This window comes from Polyodon spathula, chromosome 10, assembly GCF_017654505.1.
Source record: "Polyodon spathula isolate WHYD16114869_AA chromosome 10, ASM1765450v1, whole genome shotgun sequence".
Taxonomy (NCBI): Eukaryota; Metazoa; Chordata; class Actinopteri; order Acipenseriformes; family Polyodontidae; genus Polyodon; species Polyodon spathula.
In genome coordinates, this window is record NC_054543.1 from 15304690 (window position 1) to 15330313 (window position 25624).

General features: G+C 36.1%; 2 protein-coding genes across 3 annotated transcripts in view; both read right to left on the reverse strand.

The window, feature by feature from the left end:
- The window catches only part of LOC121321864 (inositol polyphosphate multikinase-like), a 35486-nt gene extending 29815 nt beyond the window's left edge, over positions 1-5671 (reverse strand). The window contains exon 1 of the mRNA XM_041261162.1: positions 4738-5671. Coding sequence (XP_041117096.1) covers positions 4738-4930 — 193 coding nt within the window. The 5' untranslated portion in view covers positions 4931-5671. The remainder of the gene's footprint in view (positions 1-4737) is intronic.
- Positions 5672-15134: 9463 nt separating this feature from the next.
- LOC121322181 (CDGSH iron-sulfur domain-containing protein 1-like) lies at positions 15135-25512 on the reverse strand. Of its 2 annotated transcripts, XM_041261768.1 has the most exons (4): positions 24840-25512; positions 23618-23823; positions 20418-20515; positions 15135-16085 (listed from the first exon to the last, which is right to left on the reverse strand). In XM_041261768.1, the coding sequence occupies exons 1-3, from the start codon at positions 24862-24864 to the stop codon at positions 20426-20428; spliced, it is 321 nt and encodes a 106-aa protein (XP_041117702.1). In that variant the 5' UTR covers positions 24865-25512; the 3' UTR covers positions 15135-16085; positions 20418-20425. The 2 variants fall into 2 exon arrangements, with proteins under 2 accessions (XP_041117702.1, XP_041117701.1); XM_041261767.1 differs by lacking the exon at positions 15135-16085 and having other exon boundaries at positions 19513-20515; positions 24840-25483.
- Positions 25513-25624: the final 112 nt, after the last annotated feature.

A 25624-nucleotide genomic window follows, 5' to 3' on the forward strand; every position in this document is an offset into this window, starting at 1 on the left:
ATGGAGGGGGGTGCTGCTGGGATGCCAGAATCACTGTTGAGCCCTCTTGAGGTGTTGTGGGCTACTCAACGAAACAGAGGATGGAAGGTGCCCACTTGAAGACCCCAGAGATGTACCCTACTTAGGTCAATCCAGATGGCTGTCATTATGATGCGCTGGGGAGACCGTACTGGGTTGATGCCCGGAGACAGCATCACAGCCGTTGTGTGTGCTGATGCGCTGGGAGGCAAAATGAGCTTATCCCTGGAGCCAGCATTACACTTCAGCAATCAACACCAGACAGAAGGATATCTACGTAATCAGACGGAAAACAACACAAATGGATGGAGATGCAGATGGATCACACTAGTTTACTGCAAAGCTACGACTTAGTTGGTGCTTATCTTGGCGAGAGCAGAGTTCAAATCAACTCTCATGTAATGGAAATCATTATATATACACACACACACACACCGATCCCTGAATAGTAGCATTATTATAACAATGTATTGGAATCTGCATTTCATAGATTTTGTAACATATGCAGCTGTGTTTTGTTATGATTGGTTTTGGCTTTTGACATACTATAATATGTAAAATAAAAAAATAAAAATAAAAAGTTTTGTTCATTTTACTCACTTTGTGCCCACAGGGCCAGCACAGGTAGTGCAGTACAAATACACAGACAGAGACATTTACCAAGATACAAATAATAATATAAATGCTTTAAATTCCTATTGGGCTTTTTATTTTTTATTAGTCTTTTACTTTTTTAGTGTTACACGCAGGACAGGCGGTATAGATTGTTATATTAAAAAACAAAAAAACAAAACAAAAAAAACCCTTTATTAAAAATCGGATGAATCTACAGGTTAATCAACTAATGTCATAAAATTAATTCATCAAAAAATTGAATCGAAAGACAGCCCCAAATTTGAATATACACTTTGTGTACGTTTTTTTTCTTTTGTTTATTTATTTTTTTACTTTGCAGTTACGTCTTTACGATATCACTATGTAACACAATTTTTGCCTGGGTAGTAAGTGTTATTTTCTAATTGCTTATGCCTCAAAAGTATAGAAAATGGCTATTATTAAAGTAATACAAAAATGACTACAAAAGATTTAGAAGTGAGTAGTTTTTTGAGATTTACGATTACACTGTATTTACAATCTCGAAAAACTACTCACTACTAAATCTTTTGTAGTCATTTTTGTATTACTTTAGTATAAATACATGTTAATTTGGATTCATATGTTGTTTTTTTCTGACTTTATGTGAACGAAAAGACACACATTTACCCGTTTTCCCATTGGAAATAGTGATATTTAGAAATATCACTGTCCTGGTCACAAAAGCAAAGTTTGTGGGGAATAATAGCCATTTTCTATACTTTTGAGGCATAAACAATTAGGAAATAACACTTACTACCCATGAACACAAAAAAAATAAATAAATAAATAAATTGTTACACGGTGTATTCAAACATTATTTGCTTATTTAGTTTCTACACTTAGAAAATAACCAGGGCTGTCAATATACATCATAATGCAATATAAATAGTGTGTGTATGTAATATGGTTTAAATGTTTAAACGCTGACACCTGCATAGCACTTAAAAGTTCATAAAAATCTACCAAAAGCACATCCCTATTAACTCTATGTGCACAAGGTGAGACAACAGTAGTCACACCTGAAATATTGTTTGCACCCAAATAACAAATTCCTTATCGTAGATTTAAACATCAAAGCCTGGACAATGTAATACTAATTGGGAAAAACAGGTGAAATACATATATCAATGTCAGAATTACTGTTTTACAGTTCTACTAATAACAGTTTACTTCTAAGCAGAATAAAAGAAACAAAAGTATCTGGTATGTAAAGTACAGTAAACAGATATGGTGTGAAATAGCCTAACGAACTGTACCAAATCTCAAATCCTTCATTCTTCAATGGGCAGATTATTTGCCCACTTACAGTACAGTCTGTTTGCGATTGTACTGTAGATTTCTGTGCATGCTGCATTCACACAAAAGTTCTAAAATACAAAGGTTTAAAAACTTTTCCTAAACCTGTTCAAAAGTTTGCTAAAACTGATGTGGGGAAAGATACAGTATGAATTATGATGTTAAACATTACAGTCTCATATGCAATTCTGGTGTTCAAACAATAACTGAGCTGATTTACAAATTGCAATAAAATAAACTGACTCATTTTCAGAGTAATTAGTAACAGTATTTTTTAAGAATTATTTGTGTCATAGGCTGTAACATTATCAGTGCCTGTACAGCAGGGATAGGCAACCCTGGTCCGGCAGTGCCACAGACACTTGTGGTTTTTGTTTTACCCAAGCCCTAATTGATTCAGTGATTGGCTTGATTAGTCAGAATTACCATGTGTTCTAGGTATTTAGCAATTGATGATTAAGAGATACATACAAAACCTGCAGGACTGTGGCACTCCAGGACTAGGGTTGCCTACCCCTGCTGTACAGGGATGAAACTGTGAAATGACAGTGACAGTGAAACCACAATACTAATGAACCACAGCGCTGATTGACAGCAACGCCTAGCCATTCACAGCAGAACAGAGAGACGGGACAGACAGTAAGTACAAAAACTTTACAAACTAGACATGATTTTTAAAAATTATTATTTTTGGTAAGAAAATAAAATAGCGAGTGGTTTTACCAACATTTATCCTATATAAATCTATTTCAGTCCAGCTCATTTTTTGGGAATTCAATGTTTAACGAGCTTTACTGATTAATATTGAAAAGTAGCAAGCCTAATTATAAGCAATGTACCGTAAGACACACCAGCTGAAGTTAAGCAACTCTTAGAGGCCACAAAAATCATAAAAAATATAAAATCAGCTAATTTACAATATGACGCCCAAAGGTAGTTTTACAGCAGCTGTGGTGACACAATCTTAACCCACACCTTTGAAGCATACTTGACATGACTTCCAGCATTTCTGAGGCAAATAAGCATGTACTGCTACACTGTACAGCAGACTTGCTGCATCAGATTGTTAATTAAACCGCATCGTTAAGTTCTAAGCCTGGTTTCAGATCACAAAACAAACCAGAAATTAAAAAGTAGATGACCTTTTGGTGTTTTACTACCTATAACACCATGAAACATTTCGCTACTTTCAACTTGGACTTATACGGTAACAATCTTCAGATACATGTGAAAAATATTTGACCTCAGATCGTTCATAGCACAGCCCGAAATGGTTTGCAAAGGTATTTCTCTACCACCATAAAAAGTAACACATATCCATGGCTATGCAAAATAGTAACTGTATCATTATTATGGCCTTACAATAGTATGGTCACTCATCTTAGGATAAAAGTACAAAATTCCAAAGCTACCTCATTGTATCATATACTGTACTTAATAATGTAGTGCCTTTACATATGGAAGCTGTCCTATGCAATAGCCTACATTGTGAAAATTCACTGTCCCATTATACTGTAGGCTGAAAGATTTTTTTCCTTTCTTCTGAAAGCTGTTACTAAACTATAGGCTGTATCCTTTATTTATCACACTCCCCCAATTCCATGTCTAACCTAAACCGCTGTGGTGTTTTGCACTGTCTGCAATCCCTAAGTGCTGTACAGTGAAGTTCTGTAGGTGTTGTTACTGTAAAGCAAACCTTCCTCTTTAAAACTGCATGCCAATGGAAAAAGTGTTGAACTGTTAAGTCAAGTACCAACAGTACCTAACATAAACAGTGAAAGACTCATTGTTTATATGTTTATTAATATATATATATATAATAGTATATATATATTATATATTATATAAATATATATATATATATATATATATATGCACACAGTAGCTTGTAATAAACACTTCCTTAAATACAAAGCCAAATGTTTCATAACGCTGGATAACCCAGGTATATGTTATATTCCTTTTACTATTTAAAAACATTATTAACAACATGACAAATTGCTTTAAAATTGCTAGCAAGGTACCATAACACAAATATAACTGGGCTTGTGAAGACTTGTGCAATACACAAGCACAGTAGAGTATGCTTGACACACAGGTTACACACCCTCATAGCCAGCCCTGTAACCAAGCGATATGAAATGATTTTAACCAGAAATCTCAAGCAGCAATCGACTTTGCGAAAGACCATCTTGATAAAGTATTCATATAACTAGAATAAGCCATCATTTTGATAATTCTTTCCTGGACGTTGCTGCAAAAATGTATTTTTTCTTACAAACAACTTTACCCACAAAGAGCGAGTTAACGTGCATGTCTGCGCGTGAGTAACTACAGTACAAAGAAACTGCTGACACCGACAGGTAGAATACTGTACGGACTTTCACCCTTGGGTAGAGAGAACTCCACCTCTCCCTCAGAAAATATTGACTGAAGAATCTGCCTGTTGGCACCAGGGGTACAGTGCAGTCACTGAAATTATCGGGCAGTTTCTGGTAGGGTGTATAAACGTATAAGTATAAAGAACGCGTATTCACAATCACACAGTGTACAGTAAGCACCACCAAAACATAGATTATTTTATTACACAAAATAACTTGTGTATTGTTAGTAACTGTGTTGACTGATTTCAAATTATTACAAAAATCAACATTACAACATTTTTACCTTCTGTACTGATTCTAACATAGCGTGGAGATGTGAACCACAACATATTGCTATACATATTTAGTATACGAAGTACAAAATTTAGGCAAAACAACATAAATAAATCTACATTCAACTGACCTACTTTATCTACTCCATACTTATGACCAGCCACCTGATGGGAAAGTGGCAAACATCCATTCAGATGCTTCTGTGATCCATCCTGGCTTTTCCTCTTTTCCTTTTCTGATGCAGAACGACCGCTGTCACAACTGCAAATTTGATTTTGTCCTAGTGTGAGAGACGAGTCCACTGTCTGGTGTTGAGCTGTCATTTTTTGAAGGCTGGTGATGAGGCGGAGACAACGTTGCTTCAAAGCTGTTAAATCCCCTTTTTCTTTTTTTTTTAAATATCCAACGAGGTAACCGCAGCTGGAGTCATACGATCACCAGAAGCGTTCATTCTGGTAATAATTAACTTGCCGCCATCAGATACCAAGTTTATATCTTAATAATACTATGTTGCATGGTCCTGTACTATTTGAACGACTCTGACAACCCAAACTGCAACACAGATACAGTCTGGCCACATCCCACTTCCTCATGAGAACGTCAACACTCCTCCTCGGACTGTGTGCTGTACAGATTTACAGAATCCTGTTACTGTAATACAATTTTGAGTATTAAAAAAAAAAACACACTCATTCAAGTGGCAGAAAACGATTCGGGAAAAGAAAAAAAAAGAAAAAAAAAAATTTGTTCTCTCTTCACAGTTTTAATTTATAATCCCAGCAGTCAAGCACCCGTGACATCAGCGCTATCGACATCCAGCCAGGTCTAGACCAAAGTTGTAATCTCACTCCCCTGAATAATTACGCAAACATGGTCGTAGGCATATTGTAAATTCCATATTTTTTTTTTAGTATTTCAAAGTGGGAGTTCGGGATATTTACGGGTAGTCTTTTCAGAGCCACTGTGTTCGCCAATTCGCTCCTGCTTCCATGTTTAAATTCTAGTTTTTGCGAGCTGATAGACGACTTTCTCTCACTTAATAGCAGCAACATTTCCGGCACTTCCCGCACTGTCGTAAATATTTGTCCGCTCACTAGCGCTGTCCTTACAAAGGTAAAACGAAATTATCCTGTCAGGACACACTGTCTTATTATTGTTAATAAAACAATTAATCTTCGCCTTCCACTGAAACCCTAACCTTGAGGTCAGCATCCAGTGAAAAGGTTTTTTGTTACCAGTTGTCCTGACAGGAACATTTCGTTGTTGTTGTTTTGTTTTGTTTTTATCATACAGTTTACGTTTTATGGGAATACTCACCAATTAGGTCACCGGTTCAAATCCCACAATTATGATGATGGGGGCTAGATTTCAGAGGGTGTGATGCAGAGGTCATGCATAATGTACATAACCTTCTGCATTTATATGAGGCAGAAGAGAGTAGCATTTGAATTAGTATGTGCCTCACAACAATGTCACAAACATAACCTTGCAGGAGGGAAGAGCAGACATGTGCGCTGTGGTAGGTTTACTCCACCTGGACAGCGAGACAGCTTGACGATTGACAGAGCTGGGAACATCGGGGAAAGATATAGTGGTAGAAGGCAACCTTGAAGAACTGATCCTCATTAAAATGTACTTAAGGGGGTCAGCTTAAACATTTCTATTGCAGATTGAAGTAGGCTAAGAGTCTGGCGCACTTCCTACACTGGATTACAAAGGTAAATCAGTTAAACAGGCTGAACTCTGTATAACTCTGTGCAATATGCTGCAAGCAATTATTATTGCAAACCACAACTCCACCAGCTTAAACAGGACAAAGGCACAGAAGGGCATGGTTTTAAACTGTAAGCACTACAAATTAAACTACTATAGCAAAAATACACAAAGACATTATCATTCCTCCTGTACGTTTCAGTTCAAGTGTTTGTAAACAGTTTTTCTTTTTTTTAAATAAATCTAGAAACAAAGAATAAGGATCCAGACTATTATTTTTATTTGCCTTCTAATAACAGATTTTTTTCCCTTTGATAAAAATGGTGCTAATTACTTTTTAGTGCAAATACCTTTTCAAAGGTTTACAGAAATAATGGAATATCAACCTAAAGCTTAAAGACATGAGTCTGACCCCTTAATGTTGTTAAGTTTGTGTATAGATACTCCTGGAGTCACAGGTGTTCCCAGGTCCTTTTTCAGTGGACAAATCAATCACCTGCAAATACAGCCCTGAATTCTGAAGCAAAGTGAGGACTGGGCTTCATTTCTACTACTGTAGTACAACAAAACTAGGATGGTTTCTACTAAAACAACTATGTTAGTAGCATACTTTTCCTGCAAAGGCTGTAAATACAAAATTGGAGTTATTAGTATAATCTGTAGAACATTACAATGTAATATCAACAATGAAATAATATTTGCAGGTGAAATATAAATCTACCACAATGTAATACTACCTAATATAACTCTGCATGCATTAAGCAATAAATCTAAATGCATAATTCCACTTAATGAAAATGTAATTAAGTATGTAAAAGTACTTGTTATTAAGCAGATAAAAAGTTAAGAACATCCATATAAATACATTTGGTATTATGCAACAGTGCTTGTAGTGTTTCACATAATGTAAAGCCTCATTGTTGAGGTATACATACATTTAGTTTCTAATTTGCAAAACTCAATGACCCAGACGGGAAACGGCATGGCATGCGCGGATTGGAGGAGCGGATGCGCTCGTTAACCAACGGGTCATGAGTGAGGGTATAAATAGGGGACGTAGTAAAGTGATTCCTTGGTAAATGGTTAGAAATCAACCTAAAAGGAGAGCCTGTGAAAAACGTGAGTGTTGTGTTTGTTTGTTTTGCCTCAAGTAAAAACTGTTTGTTTGTTATTTAGACTACTAACACGATCCAGAGCTGCAGCCGAAAGCCATCATCAAAACTGGAGACCAGCACTTCCCTTGTTTCATGGAGAACTGTATTTGCACCACAATCACTCATTAAAGTACCTGTGTATGTGTTTTGTGTTACATGTGGGTTTATAAAGGACGGGGCTTTTTGGTTACGGGTCAAACTGGGGGATTATAAATAAAGTGATACACACCGCTGTATCACTTTACTTCATTATTGTTTACTGTTGTTTTGCTGTCAGGCTCTGGACAAAATACAACTAATAAACACCACTGCACCCGGATATCGTTGTTTCTGTGTTTCTTCTGTACTGCTGTATTACCTTCACCTGCACACACTTGCCAAAAACATTTGTCAAACCATTTCTATCTAAGTTTTTTCTTGGTACTATTTGGTCCTATTTACAAAGTTTTAACTCACTCAGGGTCCTCGTTCAAGATGTGGACACTTATGCGCCATTTGTGACTGTCTGTGCATTTGTCCGTCTATCAGTCACACTGTATGCGTTGAACACATGTGCATTTGGGTATACAGTAATCCAGTAAACTGTTGGTTTGCTGTCAGTTTTTAAGATATAGATTAATGTAGTCCGAGATAATGAGGACCCATCATATTCATCTGCGCTGGTTATATGAATAAACAAAAACAACAAAGCATGATATTAAAAAAAAGAATAACTGTTTCATGGCCTCAGTTAAAGCTTTGTAAATAGGGCCAATACTCTACTGCTGTTTGTTGTACAGTATATGCTATATATTTAGAAAACATGTTTCTATTGTTTTTCTGATTGCGATATTCGAGGGACCATAAGCCAAAGTTGTGATAATGCCTGTGAAACTAAGGGATCAGTGTAATAAACCTATACCCTGCTGGGATGACCAACCCTTGTATTTTATTAGAACATTTTACAGCACTGAGAAATCCCCTTGGAGATTATCCACCAACTGTTTTTAGGGTAATCGTGGGATAAACATGGTGGTTGAACAGGGTGATTCCACGGTGCTGTTAAATGCTCTAATAAAACGTATGTGTGGCGTGTAAATTGATCAAACCAGCCTCAAAGTAATCATGCTGATCACAGTCCCAGAAAATCTAAATCAAAATCCAAGGATCCTACTGGCAATCCAAAATGTGTATTTTTGATATAAAGTAATATTTGTGCTTATTTTTTGTTTTTACTGTGCTGAACAGTCTATTAACACTCTTTCACTCTATTGTTATCATGTTTGCTTATTCTTTGCCATGCTTTCACAATGCTTACCAATACAATATGCTTTTATAACAGCATTGCGGTATAACCGTTCATCAAAGGTTACTTTGAAACCTAGGTCTAATAGTAAGCAGAGTCATTTGGTAATATGTAATTTTCTATGTGTGTTTATTATACTCATTGGAAGTTTGCTGTAGATACTGATTGTAGGTAATGATTGTGGGCTTACTGTAGGTCATCATTTCATTGAAGTACACATTGAGATCTTAGAATTAATTTGACTTATCTACTCTAAACAATAATTTATAAGTCTATGATTGTTTCATTACAGGCTATTTGCCAAAGCAATGTTTGTAGTTAGAAATACAATGTGGAACTAGTACATCAGATAACAGTTTACAGGAAATATCTATCCTTACCCAGTCCCTAGGCAATATGATTTGTCATATTAGGACTGAACTAAATAATCATACTGGGACAGTACTCAACTTTAAACATGCAACATTATATAAACATTGACTGGAGTTGTGGCTTCTAGTGGAAAATTGTTATGCCAGGATTTAAAGAAATTGTTGGGTTATTGCTAAATGGAGGTGAATTTTTCAACCCAAGTGGTACAATTTTCCACAACTAGATAAAAACTGTAGTCAGTATATTTTTATTATTTATTATCCAGAGACACTTGTGATGCCATGGCTGGTCTGCCATTTTGTTTATAGTAGGATGGTATTAGAGTGCACTAGTGACAATCTGTTGTTGTTGCATAGTCTCAAATTCTTCAGGAGCATCCACAGATAAATCTAACCCTAAACCTTTAACTTAATCTTAATCTTTACAAAGTCACAAAAAGATTGAAAAAATGGTATTCAGTCCCCTAGTGGTGACAATTGAAATAATGTTGAATTTGACCAAAGATTCAAAATGGAACCGGAAAAGGAATGATGAACAAAAAAACTAAATACATTTTTCATGGAACAGAAAAAAAAAACTAAACGAAATGGATTACGTTCTGGAACGAAAACGATATTCAAGATTTTGCTTATTGGTTAATAAGGTTTTCTTTCATTCCCTTTCAGCCTGTTCTGCGTTCTCTATCTATTTCAATTGTTTTCAAACATACAATAATTTGAAAAATCACTCTTCCCATGGTCTTACACCTCAGTGGTCAACGACAAAGCGTTACAGCACAGTCAGCTAATGAAAGTCAAGATTACATTTAGCTTGCTTTTTTTGGGGGGGGGGGGGGGGTGGTTTGGAGGGCAAGATGGCGGCTTAGAAAGATTTCAATCTGCTAAGCTTCGTTTGACAAGAATATAAATAAACAAATACACATTATAAAACGACATTATACCTGAAACATATATTTCACAATCTTCTGTGGGAAAAGTAAAATAACTTTCAAACATTTAAAGCAAGCAGAAAACAAAACTAGTAACTCAAATGCTAATTAATTCTAGGCCTACCGGTCAAAGAATAAATCTTTTTCATCTTTTAATTCCTAACCTCTGAATGTATAAATGTCTAAGAAGGCAAAAGGAAGAAATCACAAAAATAAAATAAAACAGGCTGTCATGTATCAAGACAAAATGAATCATTCTAAATCAAATTTGGACACTGAAAATCTGATACTGGTAGAAGGAGCTAATGTTACCATTGCTGTAACTAATGACAACTACACTTGTTCCTGTGGAGGTTTTGACAGTTAAGTGGATGATGTTGGAGAACTTTTTGGATGTGCTATCTTCCCTATTACCCTGCTCCTAAACAAGGTAAAATTGAAACTCAGCCAGACCCAAATCTTAACATGAAAACGACTATTATTATATTATATTATAAGTGATGAGAGCGCAGGTGGTTTTGAAAAGCCGATTCAAGAAAACGTAATAAAAATTAAAAGGCCTAAAAAAAACATTGGACTTTGTATGTGCTGAAGCCAAGGAAATGAAAAGCAAAGTTAAGCAAGTTGAACTTCGCATAAACAAAACAGAAGAAAGGCTAGATGCATGCGAAAGCAAAGTATCCAAAATTAAAAGATACAAAAGGCATTGGGACTTAAAACTGTATGGTGTACCAGAAAAGGAAAACAAACTCATAAGATTGGAAGTTATTCAGATTTGTCAAATTCTCTTTCCAGATGTCAAAATAAAAATACTCGATGTCATTGACACTGTTCACAGACTGGAGAAAAAACAATCAGGTAACATCCACCTCAGAGGGGTTATTTTACAATTCTCACTGCAGCACAGCACTACAAGGATGCAATCTGGAAAGCTTCCAAAAAGTTATAATTGTTAAAGGAAAAAGTACACCAATTTGCAAAAGATGTGTCACCGGCAGACAGAGAAACCTGTTGTCAGCTCTGGCCCACCATTACGAATGCACATATTTTGTAGGGACTCAAGCATTTGTAGATGGGGTTGAAATGCAATCTCCCACAAATTGAAGAATCTCAACTCAGGTTTACGGTTCATGGTTCAATTCTAGTCTTGTTGTGGGGAAGAAAAAAAAGTGTAAGAACTAACACTATGTATATATTCACAGAAGTATTGTTAGATTATAAACTAGCAACTACAATTTATTTTTATGTTTCTAATTTATAGGTCTGGGACTGCTAGCTGCTAAAAAATAGTGTGTCCTCGTATTAGTTACATGCGTTACATTACAATACATGTGTACTTTGACTTGTATATGAATATGAATATGAAAGAGACGTGGGCTGGTTATGAATGGTAAATATGTGGGTCCTAGCATATTATGCTATACAGGACCAGGGCACTGGAAAGTGCCGGATTGAGCAGGGAAAGACTACATCTCCCAAGAGACAATGCGGGAGGTGTAGTTAATAGGGCCTACAAAAATGGCAGCCACCAAAGAAACTACAAGGGCCAGGAGTACATGGGGTTTAATTGAAATGTAAACCAGCATAGCTGCAGGTGTTTAAGAGGTGTTAGTTTTGTAAGTGGCTGGACTGGTTGACAATAAAAGAAAATTATCTCCATTGTTCAGGGTCGAGCTGGGGGAGGCTTATGGTGGTTGCGGTTAGACTTTGTGGAGAAAGGAGAAAGAAGAAAGGAGAAGTTAAGGAAAAGACAAAAAGAAATACAGAGGAACAGATTTAAAACTGGTAAGTAGCTTAGCTACCCAGTGTATAAGATAGATACGAGAGAGAGAGAGTGAAGTCAGATCTCCTAACGGAGATAGATATTGTTTAGGTTTTGTTTTGTTTGGTACAAATAAACACAGACACTGTGCTGTTTTATTTTATTTCTGTGGTCCTGTGATTCTATCTTACACCAAAGAAGACAGTGGAAACGGTCCTGCAAGTGGCAGACTTACCCCGGTGTGTTCGCAATATGTATGACCTATGCGTGCGTGTATGTATATATATATATATATATATATATATATATATATATATATATATATATATATATATATATATACATACACACAGTACTATGCAAAAGTTATAGGCAGGTGTGAAAAAATGCTGTAAAGTAAGAATGCTTTAAAAAATAGGCACATTAATAGTTTATATTTATCAATTAACTAAATGCAAAGTGAGTGAACAAAGAAAAATCTACATCAAATCAATATTTTTTTGTGATCACCCTTTGCCTTCAAAACAGCATCAATTCTTCTACGTACACTTGCACACAGTTTTTGAAGGAACTCGGCAGGTAGGTTGGCCCAAACATCTTGGAGAACTAACCACAGTTCTTCTGTGGATTTAGGCAGCTTCAGTTGCTTCTCTCTCTCTTCATGTAATTCCAGACAGACTCGATGATGTTGAGATCAGGGCTCTGTGGGGGCCATACCATCACTTCCAGGACTCCTTGTTCTTCTTTATGTTGAAGATAGTTCTTAATGACTTTCGCTGTATGTTTGGGGTCGTTGTCATGCTGCAGAATAAATTTGGGGCCAATCAGATGCCTCCCTGATGGTATTGCATGATGAATAAGTATCTGCCTGTACTTCTCAGAATTGAGGAGACCATTCATTCTGACCAAATCCCCAACTCCATTTGCAGAAATGCAGCCCCAAACTTGCAAGGAACCTCCACCATGCTTCACTGTTGCCTGCAGACATTCATTCGTGTACCGCTCTCCAGCCCTTCAGCGAACAAACTGCCTTCTGCTACAGCCAAATATTTCAAATGTTGACTCATCAGTCCAGAGCACCTGCTGCCATTTTTCTGCACCCCAGTTCCTGTGTTTTCCTGCATAGTTGAGTCACTTGGCCTTGTTTCCACGTCGGAGGTATGGCTTTTTGGCCGCAAGTCTTCCACGAAGGCCACTTATGACCAGACTTCTCCGGACAGTAGATGGGTGTACCAGGGTCCCACTGTTTTCTGCCAATTCTGAGCTGATTGCATTGCTGGACATCTTCAGATTGCAAAGGGAAGTAAGCATGACGTGTCTTTCATCTGCTGCAGTAAGTTTCCTTGGCCGACCACTGCGTCTACGGTCCTCAATGTTGCCCGGTTTTTTTGTGCTGCTTCAAAAGAGCTTGGACAGCACATCTGGAAACCCCTGTCTGCCTTGAAATTTCTGCCTGGGAGAGACCTTGCTGATGCAGTATAACTACCTTGTGTCTTGTTGCTGTGCTCAGTCTTGCCATAGTGTATGACTTTTGACTATAAACTGTCTTCAGCAACCTCACCTTGTTAGCTGAGTTTGGTTGTTCCTTACCCAGTTTTATTCCTCCTACACAGCTGTTTCTGTTTCAGTTAATGATTGTGTTTCAACCTACATATTGAATTGATGATCATTAGCACCTGTTTGGTATAATTGTTTAATCATAAGCCTGACTATATGCCTACAAAATCCCTGACTTTGTGCAAGTGTACCTAGAAAAATTGATGCTGTTTTGAAGGCAAAGGGTGGTCACACCAAATATGGATTGTATTTAGATTTTTTTTCTGTTCACTCACTTTGCATTTAGTTACTTGATAAACATAATCTATTAACATGTCTATTTTTGAAAGCATTCTTACTTTACAGCATTTTTTCACACCTGCCTAAAACTTTTGCACAGTACTCTGTGTGTGTGTGTGTGTATAATCTGAATCATGAAGTGGTCAGATGTTCTCAGCTGACAATTGGTATATTATTTAAGTTTGAACTAGTATTCTTGATCATAACATTTAAATTCTGCTAGCTTAAAATTTCATCATTATCCATTATTTTGTTCAATGCCAGGGGGTTAGAAACAAAACTTTTTTTTATTATACTAAAAAAAAAGAGATTCTGATTTTTGCTTTGTACAAGAATCTCACTCTTGTGAAAGAGATAAGGGGTTCTTGAGGTCTCAGTGGGGCATGATATCTGGTTATCACAAGGTTTGGGTCATTCCACTAGAGTTGCTGTTCTGAAATATAAATTTGATGGAAACATTCTTCAATCAGAAAGCGATCTTAATGGTCACTACATTATTCTCACTATTAAACTCAGTGATCATATTATAATGTTAATTAATATTTATAGTTATAATTATCATACTGAAAATGATTTTCTATTTGGAACTTTACAAGATAAAATCTTACTTTGACAAAAAAAATATTCAAACTCTAAACTTGTGCTCAGTGGGGATTTAAATATAACCAAAGATGATACTTTGGATACATTGCCACTATAAAGATCTCCTAATATTAATAATAGTTTTGTTTTAGTCACTGAAAAATTTAATAATGTTGATATTTGGAGGGAAAAAAATCCCTAATGATAAAACTTTTATCTGGAGTAACAAAGCTTGTTCACAACAGTCTCGCAGTGAATTTTGGTTAGTATCAACATTTTATAAATGAAAATAATGTTAAGGTAGAAATTCTTCCAACCCCCTTAACTATACAAAACTATATATATATATATATATATATATATATATATATATATATATATATATATATATATATATATATATATATATATAAATTGCAAACGTAATACCGATAAACAAAACTGAACCAGGTAACCACAGACCAATAAACCTAACTTATATTAGATGCAAACTTATGAAAACTATAATAAGATCCAAAATGGAAAATGACCTATATGGTAACAATATCCAGTATCAACATGGTTTTAGGAAAGGGAGATCGTGTCTATCTAACCTGCTCGATTTTTTTTGAAGATGAAACATCAATAATGGATCATCCCGCATCCCGCATAAAATTGTGAAACTGAACGCAGTTGGGATAGGTCGGCCAGGGTGTCCTCGGCTCACTGCACACCAGCAACCCCTGTAGACTGGCCAAGCGCCTGAGGGCTTGTCTGTAAGCTGCCCAGAGCTGTGTTGTCCTCTGACGCTGTAGCTCTGCATTGGCTACATGGTGGGCTTGCAGAGTGAAAAAAAAAGCAGTCGGCTGACGGCACACGCTTGGGAGGACAGCGTGTGTTCGTCTTTGCCGCTCCCTAGTCAGCGCAGGGGTGGAAGAGGTGAGCTGAGCTTAAAGTACAATTGGATATATCAACTTGGGAGAAAAATGGGGTAAAATCAATTGGCAACTACTAAATTTAAAAAAATAAAATAAAAAATCACCAGATAATGATGGTATTACCACCAAATTTTATAAAATGTTTGTGAAGCAGTTGTCTATTTTTTATATAAGGGTATATTCAGAAAGTAGAAATGTTTTTATATTTAACTGTAATGGCAATCTTCTTAACTATACACAATTCTTATGGAGTTTCAAACTACCTATTACAACTCAAGAATTTGCAATTATTTTGACGCGATTCCTAGAGTAGGCCTAATCACTTTACTGAAAAATTATTTGAAAGCTTTGTCTTGTCCTTTACCATCCCTAGACCCTTCCGAAACTCTGTTCCCTTTACACAGCGCCCTCACAGGTCAGGAGGGAGATTTATAACCAAGATTCATTCTTTCTCTGTCATAGGTCTTACAAAGCTGTGGGACGGCAGAGGCTTCAGGACAAACCAATAGGAACCACCAGTGCCCTGATCTGTCTGGTCAACAGGACTGTTGTTAGGTTGAAAACCCTTCCAACAAGTAACAGATGAATAAATACAGTACAACTGGGGTTGGGTCATTTTCTGTCAATTTTACATCCAAACTATGTTTAAGGAGTTTTTGCCAAACCAGATTTGTAATCTATGAAATATCTTTTTGTATCATTTCAGTTATAAGTCAATGAAAATTCCAAATATTCTGTTTGTACATTTGTTACTATTTGTCTGTAATGTGGGCTTCAGGCTTCTAGGCACATAAATATATGTCAACATTGTCCTCTTCTGGCTTGTCAATAGGACTGCACTTCACGGAACATCAGAAAGATTTTGTTTGGAGTTGATTTGCCTGATTCTTCAAATTATTCCAGCCATCTAGGTGGGTCAGGTCTGGGGACTGAGTAGAAATGAGAAATTAGATATCCCATCCCCACCTCTTCCTAGTTGTTCTGTAGCCATTAATGTCACAATATTGTCTGATGGGTAGTTAATAGTCTTTAAAAAAAAAAAAAAAAAAAACCTGGAAACATGCAACTCATATTACATTCCTCATTGACTACATGCTGTAGGATCTTTATCCAGAACAAGGGCCTAATGTGTTAATGTTTTTTGTTTTTTTTTTTCTTACACGTTAGTGATTTCTTCCTCTTTACTATAGTGAAGTCCAATGCCATAGTGATGCAATGTCAAGATTTATTTTAACATCACATTGTAGAATAAGATGAAAAAACTCTATTGTCCCTAAACCCGGGATGGGTTGGTTTGAAGTCCAAAACCACTAAATTAAAACCTAACTCATGTACTATCTCCAGCACTAAGCAATAATCCATATTTGTTATTTGCTATAGTGGGGCTTCAATTAATGTACATATTGACTGTATATCCCCAACTACTCGATTGAACCCTACATAATATCTAAACTAAAAATCCAATCTAAATATCTAAAAAAAAAAACAGGGGGATGTTTTAATTGAATTTATGTTAAAGAGTCAATATATCACCTACCTTTAATTTTGCTTTACCTGTTTATAGCCTGTGTTTTGTATAATTTTCTATTGACGCTTTTGTTTAAATGGTGATATACCAAACATACTGATATCTGTGTTCAATTACAGGGGCTGCTCAATTACAGGACAGTTGGTTACAGAATATTTACATCTGCCATTGTTTAGATAAGGAGAGGTTTTTATTTCAGTAAGGACTAAATATTTGTTTTTTATGCATTGTGTTTAGGGGTGCAATAATTAATCGATGCATCGATTATTGCTCATCTGTCCTTAAATTTCCTGAGCTTCGATTACATAATGGTGAATCGATGCATCAAATTAGAACCCAGTTTGAAGTCTCCTGTTGCTGGTTTGCATTAAAACTTTCAGTGTAGGAGAGTGTGCTTATTTTAGTGCTAGTACGGTAGATTAGTGCGTTGCTAGGATACACACTTTTGGCCTCTACATTCGAGTTTGACAAGCCAAATCAGATGTAGGCGTATTGTATTCACATTTTCTTGATTTAAAAATTAAGGCAATATGTTTTTTGGGGTTTTTTTTATCTATTAAATCTACTGATTTACCTCATTTTGTTTCAAAGCATGTTGTATTTGGATTATATGGCAATATTATATAAAAAGATGCAGAATTTAGTACAATAGTTAAATCAGTCAGGATTTTTGAGATTAATTCGAATACTTTGCTTTGCTTTTGGACATAAAATGTTAACAGTAATGAACCACCACAGTTCAGATAGAAATAACTTGTTAAAATATAGTACCTGTTATCATTATTAAAAGGACATCTGATGCGGACAACGCATATTCCTTTCAGTTGTTAACTCAAGTCCTTTATTTCTTTTTTTTTTTATATAATCGGAAGTGTTCTAATTTGAATATAAGTTGTGCCTTTATGTTTAACTGTTATGCAGAACTTTTTAGTTATTGGCTCTTCTGTTTAAAAAACGAATGTTTGTTCTTTAATTTGAAAAATAAAACGTCAATGCATCGTTGATAAATGCCTATACCAATTACGAAATTAGGGTGCCGACTGCAACACAAATTGTTTTCAATATAAATTGGTTGAATCAAAACCCTGGACAATAATGGATAATTGAGGGTCGGTGTTGAAAACATACACATCCCCTTAAAATGATACAAATAATACCACTCAGGTGTCATCACTTACATCCGTAGCATGTAGAAGACCACCTGGGCACATTTTAATCAAAATTTGGAGATTGAATCCCAATGTTTAGCATTCAACAGCTCAGCCAATAACCTCAATAACTTGCAAAGGAATGTCCATACGAAGGTTTAGCATACTTGGATGACAAGCTCTCAAGATATAGCAAAACAATGTGTGACACTGTTAATACATATGTGACATATGTGACAGGGTCTTCCTCGGGTCACACGTGTGTGTAGCCGCTGTTCAAGCATACAGAGAGACAGACGTGGTGTTGTTGAAAACGCCGGCACAGGCGCGCAGGATTTATTAACACAAACAGAAAACGAAAGTAAAATAAAGGCGGTCATGTGACGTTACCAGCGATGGTAACGCACAGAGGACAAATACAGCAAACTGTACAAAAAGTGCAAAATAAAATACAGTACCCCAAACTATAACTCAAAAGGTGCCATGAAAACGGCAGGCCTTGCAACAGCCCCGAGCTATCTCCCGCAGATGTTTTTAAACTGACGGACACTCGGTCGAGACCCGCCCACCTGCTGATTGAGGACCAGCACAGCCAATCACTTGCTGTCCTTCCCTCAACCAAGCATAGCAGGCAGCAAGTCTCAATTGAGCGCCCATCTATAAACAATAATTCAATCAAACAAATCAAGTCCCAAAACGACACAAAATAAACCCATTCCCACATATAAACCACACCAACACTAATTTACCACTGTGCAGGGCAATCGCACTGCCACAACAGATACGTACATACACTGACATTATTTTATTATAAATGTACATTAAAACACAGTTTTTACATTTTTTGGCATTGCATGAAAAGCATAAATTACACTAGTACACACTTCTAAATGTACATGCACCTGACTTCACGATTGTGATGCACATGTCTTCATGATTTTGTTTAAAACAAAATATAAATAAATCATTATCTACTGAATAGTAGAGTGGTTTAAATACTGACCTGTCATGGTTCTAGCAAAAAGATTCAGAAAAGACAACGCAATAGCCTTAAATGAACATTCCAATATTAAAAAAAATATCCCCCTCTATACTTTTGCGCTGACAGAATTAATCAAGAACTACAGCATACTAAAGGAGTCAACATATTATTGAACTTGATTCTATTTAAAAACCCATTTACCTTTGGATATAAACCCCAGCACAATTCGAAGTGACACACCTTTCCTTTAATTCTTTTGACAGGAAGTAGGAATTCCTAAACCTTAAAAACAAATAATGACAGACTTGTGAACTGATGTACCTGTGTCCCAGTATTAAACAATAATACATTTAAGGTCACGATTTCGTATGCTTTTCTATAAGAAATCAAAAACCAACAATTTTGACAATCCCCTGCTAGTTATGCATATGCCAACAACAAACCCACTTCCGCCATTACTAAGGTACTGTCTTTCCCTTTTTCAATGAAGATATACTTCAACCAATAAAATACAGTATTATTCAAGTAACCTAAAAAAAAAACCTCCCAAAGACACTATATGATGTACAATCATTTCCACATATATATATATATATATATATATATATATATATATATATATATATATATATATTGCAACACGTAGGTTGAAAAATGACAATATGTGAAATTTTTAGAAAACCTAAAGGAACAATCCAGGTCCCAGGTTAGGTCTTTTGGATTTCTCTTACAGGTACTAGAGACATAAGTGGCTTTTAACTGAATACATATTAAGTAGTGTCCACCTCATTGAAATAACATCAAACTATGCAGAAGGCAGTATGGAAATGTTCTCAGTTTTAGACTAGAACAATAATTTGAAGGATACATGGGAATAAATAAAATTTCTCAAAAATAACCACACATATGTGTTCATAGAATTATCCCAAAATGTTTTCTTGACTTGTCCCTAGCAATGTCTCACAATCACATTTAGTTTTACACTAAACTATAATTCCTCAGTTTCTGTTTCCTGCATTGTTCAGAACTAATTTTGTCCTCACCCTACTGGTTCAGAAAGTAGAGATTTCTGGTTTGACGACATTCCAAGGCACCCTTCACATTTTAAAGGCACGTCACAAAGTCACTCTCTAAGCCAACAGGCATGGCCTTGCTCCTCCTAAACACAGTAAGAGGGAGTAAATACCTGGTGCAGTTCAGGAAGCAAAACAGAAAAGTGTTCAGACAACCAGATAACATTTACAGGATACATCATCCAACCAGCTGAAAAAGTAACTGAACTGGACTGACAGTTTAAAGCCCAACAAAAAGCATATATTATGAATATTACTTTACATTAGATTTGACTATCAACAATAAAGGCAATCTGACCCACAGAATCTGAGATGATTTGTCCCACCCTAATTCAATAGAAACTATGATAGATTCACTGCTATTGTAGTGTTAATACAAGAACAAGGAGTTGCCATACAATATGCATACTATGGCATGATGTGGACTGAATGGATAACTAAAATTAGTTTAAAATTAAATTCATATTGGTATGTTTCTATAAGCAATAACATTTGCATCTTTTTAGCTACATTCTTAAGGAGGTGCATACATGATCCTTCAAGCTTCTTTTTTCTTTATGATGAGAGGCCCCACATTATCGCCAGTGTCTTCATTGTGCTTTGTGTGGGATCCATCACATAATGGGAACTAAAATTAAGCATAAGAAAAAAACAAAAAGGAGGTTAACTACGAACTTGGGCCAACTGTATGGTTTCCAGGCAAGTATTCACATAAAACACTATTGTCTCTCTACTAATAGCCTGTACATTGCAACTTTAGAAGCTCCATTTGAAAGCACTTGGGATGAAGACAGTTTGAAACAAATATATGTGTTGCTATTCTATTTGAATAAAGTTACAGATAAGGTATAGACCTTAATATGTTAGATGAATACCTAAAATATGTAGTTGTATAACTGCAGAGGCCAGAAATACTGTTGAACTTTAGACTCAAACTACTTTCTCACAGAGAACACTTTGAGTAAAGAATTTGCCCTAAGGATCAGACTGCACTGTTTTGCAATGTGAAACATACAAACATATTACTTAACAAATTTAAGGCTCTTAATAGAATAGGGTTATTCCATGCCAACTCAACCAGTGTCGTTGCCTGTCCTACTCAGATTTAGCTAGAAAAATTCACCTGGGGTGTTTCAGACATTCTGAGTTCATAAATGATAGGCCTTTTTTTTTTTTTTTTTTTTTTTTTTTTAATTCCCCTTCGACCTGTGACCTTGCAATGGTCAACCTAAAGTGAGAAAGGGACCATGACCAGAAAAGTCAACCTGGGTGCAATTTAGATGCTACCATCATGTGTAGCACCTTATTCTACTTGTATTCAATAGGGCTTTTCAGAATAAAATACTAGGAGCATCCTACTCACTTCTGGCAAACTGCAGATGAGGGGTAACTGATGAGTTTTATTCAAACTTCAGCCTAACCCTTTACCCTGTACGGGATGTGGGTCCTAAAATGTAAGTATTGCTATAGGAATCTGAGGAACCAGCCTTCCAAATTGTATAAAAAAAATGTTGGTTTCAAGTCCCAGCACTCATCATTAAACCCCCTTCAAATTTTAATTTTTGCTATTTGTACCAAGTTTAGACCGTAATAACTCGCGTGTGGAGACTCACCCAAAGATACGTTTGGATAGATGTTGATGAGATCTAAAAGTGTCAAGCTAAATATTATGGTATCCAGGGATTTGGAATTTTTGGCAGGTTTTTGAAGTTGCATTTGTCATGCATTCAGCATTACTTGTGACCACTTCGGTGAGGCTAAAGTGCCATATAGTTCTGTCCAAACTGGCTATTTCTTCAGCTTTGCATTCTCTGAGGACTCTAGAGGAAAAAGTAACAGTCTTTGTTTCCACTGGCACTAACTTGGAGCTGAGGGGTTTTGAACTTGCATAGGACTTGGGACTACTTTGTGGCACATTTGGAACTACCTGAACCTTACTTAGTTGGGTTTTAAAAACTAAATTCACAGTTTTTCTTCCCTGTTTACAGCACCTTTTAAACACACCTATCATCGAAGACCTCTAAACCAAAGACTTTCAGTTGTGATTGGCTAGCATGAGAATGCAGCAAAAGGCTTTTTCACAAATGGTTGGTCAGTCAATCAATTATCCCCCTAGGTAGGCACCACAACTTATAAAAAACTTTACTGTCTCTTTCTGGTTTTTAAAATCCAACTAAATAAGGTTTTGGTAGTTTCAAATGTGTCATCATAACAAAGAAGTCCCAAGCCCCATATTCAAGTTCATAACCCCTCAGCTCCAAGCTAGTGCCATTGGAAGATCACATTGTTACTTTTTCCTCTAGATCAATCCTCAGAGAATGTACAATTGAAGAAACACCAGTCTGGATAGAACTATGTGGTACTTTAACCTCACCAATGTGGCCATAAGCAATGCTCGAATGCACGACAAATGCAACTTCAAAAATCCAAAATCCCCGGATACCATAATATTTTGCTTGATGCTTGTATATCTCATCAACATCCTTCCAAACATATCTCTGGAGTTCCCCCACGCAAGTTATTATGGCCTAAACTTGGTACAAGTAGCAAACATTTAAGGGGGTTTAATGACAAGTGGTGGGACTTGAAACCAAAAGTTTTTCACAGAATTTGGAGGACTGGTTCCTAAGGGTCATACAGCAATACTTACATTGGACCCACATCCCCTACAGGGTAAAGGGTTAGGCTGAAGTTTGAATAAAACTCGTCAGTTACCCCTCGTCTGGCAATTTGCCAGAAGTGAGTAGGATGCTCCTAGTATTTTTTTCTGAAAAGCCCTATTGAATACAAGTAGAATGAGGTGCTACACATGATGGTAGCATCTAAATTGCACCCAGGGTGACTTTTCTGGTCACGGTTCCTTTCTCACTTTAGGTTGACCATTGCAAGGTCACAGGTCGAAGGGGAATTAAAAAAAAAAAAAAAAAAAAAAAGACCTATGATTTATGAACTCAGCATGTCTGAAACACCCCAGGTGAATTTTTCTAGGAAAATCTGAGTCGGACAGGCAACGACACTGGTCGAGTTGGCATGAAATAACCCTATTCTATTAAGAGCCTTAAATTTGTTAAGTAATATGTTTGTATGTTTCACATTGCAAAACAGTCAAAGGGGACAAAAAAAAGGCAATTATTTCTGAACTCAGCATATCTGAAAACCCCCAGGTGAATTTGTCTAGGAAAATTTGAGACAGATGGGCAAATAAATGTTATTTCTGTTTTCTGGTTGAGTGGACGTGAGATATGACATCTAGCGCAAGCATTTCTGTAGTGATTGCAGCTGACAACATAATTCCATGAATCTTACCTTCTGTGCACTTCCTTTATGTAGGTCTCAAATGTACACTTTTGAAATAAACACATTGCATAGTAAACATGCATTTTTATTTTAAAACATGATATCTGATACTATTAGTGTTGAGCTCCTTGGTCATTTAACCTGGAGGCTGAAATTGTCCTCACTCATTCAATTTGTTTCTGTCATTAACCAAGCTGCTTCCCCTACTGTATTGACTGACTTGCTTCCAGCCAGAAGAATGCATTGATCCAGGAGAGACTTATTCAGTGCAAGGGTCACAGATTTCCTGAGAATATTGCATGGGCAACATTCTTTAAATAAGCGTAGAACCATTCATCCAATGGCTTATATACTATTGCAGGTCCCTTTGCTACCATTGTCTGCAGTACAGAGCTAATGCTTTCCATTCAAGGTGCCAACATGCTAGTCTTACCTTTTTAGACCTCCAGCAGCGGCAGTATACTGCCTTGTCTCCCAGGTCTTCGATGTCAAAGGCATGAACTACCTTCGGGTTGTCCTTCTGAATTTCTAAATTGACCCGGGTCTTACAGCACTTATCTTTGGACATAAATGTTTTATAGGCCAGGTACCCAATAGCAGCTGCTCCTGCTGTCAAGGAGATCGCTGCTATCAGCTCAGCTACAACAAAGACATGAAAACATGGTTTTCCAGTTAAGTATTCATAAGTTACCCTTCTATAAACTAATTTCTGTACAGACATCTGATTATATATATATATATATATATATATATATATATATATATATATATATATATATATATATAGATAGATAGATAGATAGATAGATAGATAGATAGATAGTATATCTATCATGTTCCTGAGAAGTAACTACCTAATTACAATCAAAGTAATATGTTACTGTGACTAGTTACAAATGTGTTCAAATAAAATGTAACTGTAACTTCACCAACACTGTGAATCCAGCAAGGTTAAAACTAATGTGACCACATTAAAAATCAATGGTAGCTTAAACAATACTTTGTGGTATGCTATAGAAGCTGATAAACCAGTAACCAAAGACACGTGGCAAATATATTCCTACATATAATACAATACAAATCTAGATATAGAATCTTACAGGGCATAGCCTATTATAGGGTGTCAAAATTGATTTTTTTTTTAAATTACATGAATAGCATATGTGAACACTCTCTATATATATATATATATATATATATATATATATATATATATATATATATATATATATATATATATAATGCCAGTGGTTTTAGTTCTGATGGCCATTTTGACTGCATTTGGTCGTGAAGCAACGATTTGGAAAGATGTTGCCATGTTAACGACTCGGCCTGAATGAAGAAACTTGATTTACTTCACGTTTTCTGCAGTCTATCGCTTTTTATTTCAAATTACCAATGTCACCTTGTTATTTTTTATTTGATATAGTCGACCTTAATAATGTCTAATCCATACGTAATCAAACACGTTGTGGCTTAAAAACGTCACTTAGCGCGATCTCTTCCTAAAAATAAATAAATAAATAAATAAATAAATCTCTGCCAGTGTTTTTTGCCAAAGTCGAATACATGGGTCCAGACAATAATAAATCGAAAGGGAGCGCTCTAAGGATAGTACCAAAATATACGTACAGACATGCATCGGTATTCCCTACCTTTTGACACAGAACTCGCGTTCATGTCTTGGTTTATGGTACTGACAACTTTACACAGAAAAGGTCAGTCGCTTCTGCAACCGCAGGATCACGTGTCTCCAAACAGAAACAACAAGGGCGGTGACGTTTAGGTTTCGTCGTCAGAATGGGAGTGTTGTTAAAGTGGAAGCCACAATGGTAAAGCCTCTTAATCTAATCATGTGAGGATAACTCCATTTTGGCAACATAAAGCAGTTTGCTTAATATAGGCCTGGGTTTTGTTTTTTGGATTAATAGCAAAGGGCTGATTAATTTTGAATAACAATATCACCATCAATATTCTGAGTAATAGTGGAGTAGCCAATGAGAAAACTTTGATAGTGCAAAAAGTGGACAGGCCCAATACCCATATACAGGTTAAACATTTTCCTCTCCTAGATTGCAGCAACTATGTTTAGTGGTAATCTCAGGTAAACTACATAAATAAAAATTATGTTGTGGTTTATTCTTGTGGGATAGGGTGATCAAGTCAACCTCCTAGTTCTCCACCTTTGAATGAGTTACTGACTTATCTTTCAAATTGTTGTCTGTAAAGGATTTGGCAAATTAAGTAAAAAGTGTTTTTATGGCCACCTTAAGTAAGCTGTCACGAGAAACCCAGGATAAGATGGAAGTACCTTACAGCTAGTTTTCCAAGCGTATGTTATTCAGGTTTCTCTGTACCTGCAAAGTAGTGTTAAAAAGGTTTAATCAATATTGTGTTAAATGCTGATATATTTTGTGTATGGTTTAAATGTAATAGTATA

Excerpts from the sequence above, each read along its gene's own strand:
- LOC121322181 (XM_041261768.1), bottom strand. The coding sequence starts at position 24,864 with ATGAACGCGAGTTCTGTGTCAAAAG. Across the intron at positions 23,824-24,839 it reads CGCGAGTTCTGTGTCAAAAG|CTGAGCTGATAGCAGCGATC; the intron begins GTAGGGAATACC and ends TCTTTGTTGTAG. Across the intron at positions 20,516-23,617 it reads GCTGCTGGAGGTCTAAAAAG|TTCCCATTATGTGATGGATC; the intron begins GTAAGACTAGCA and ends GCTTAATTTTAG.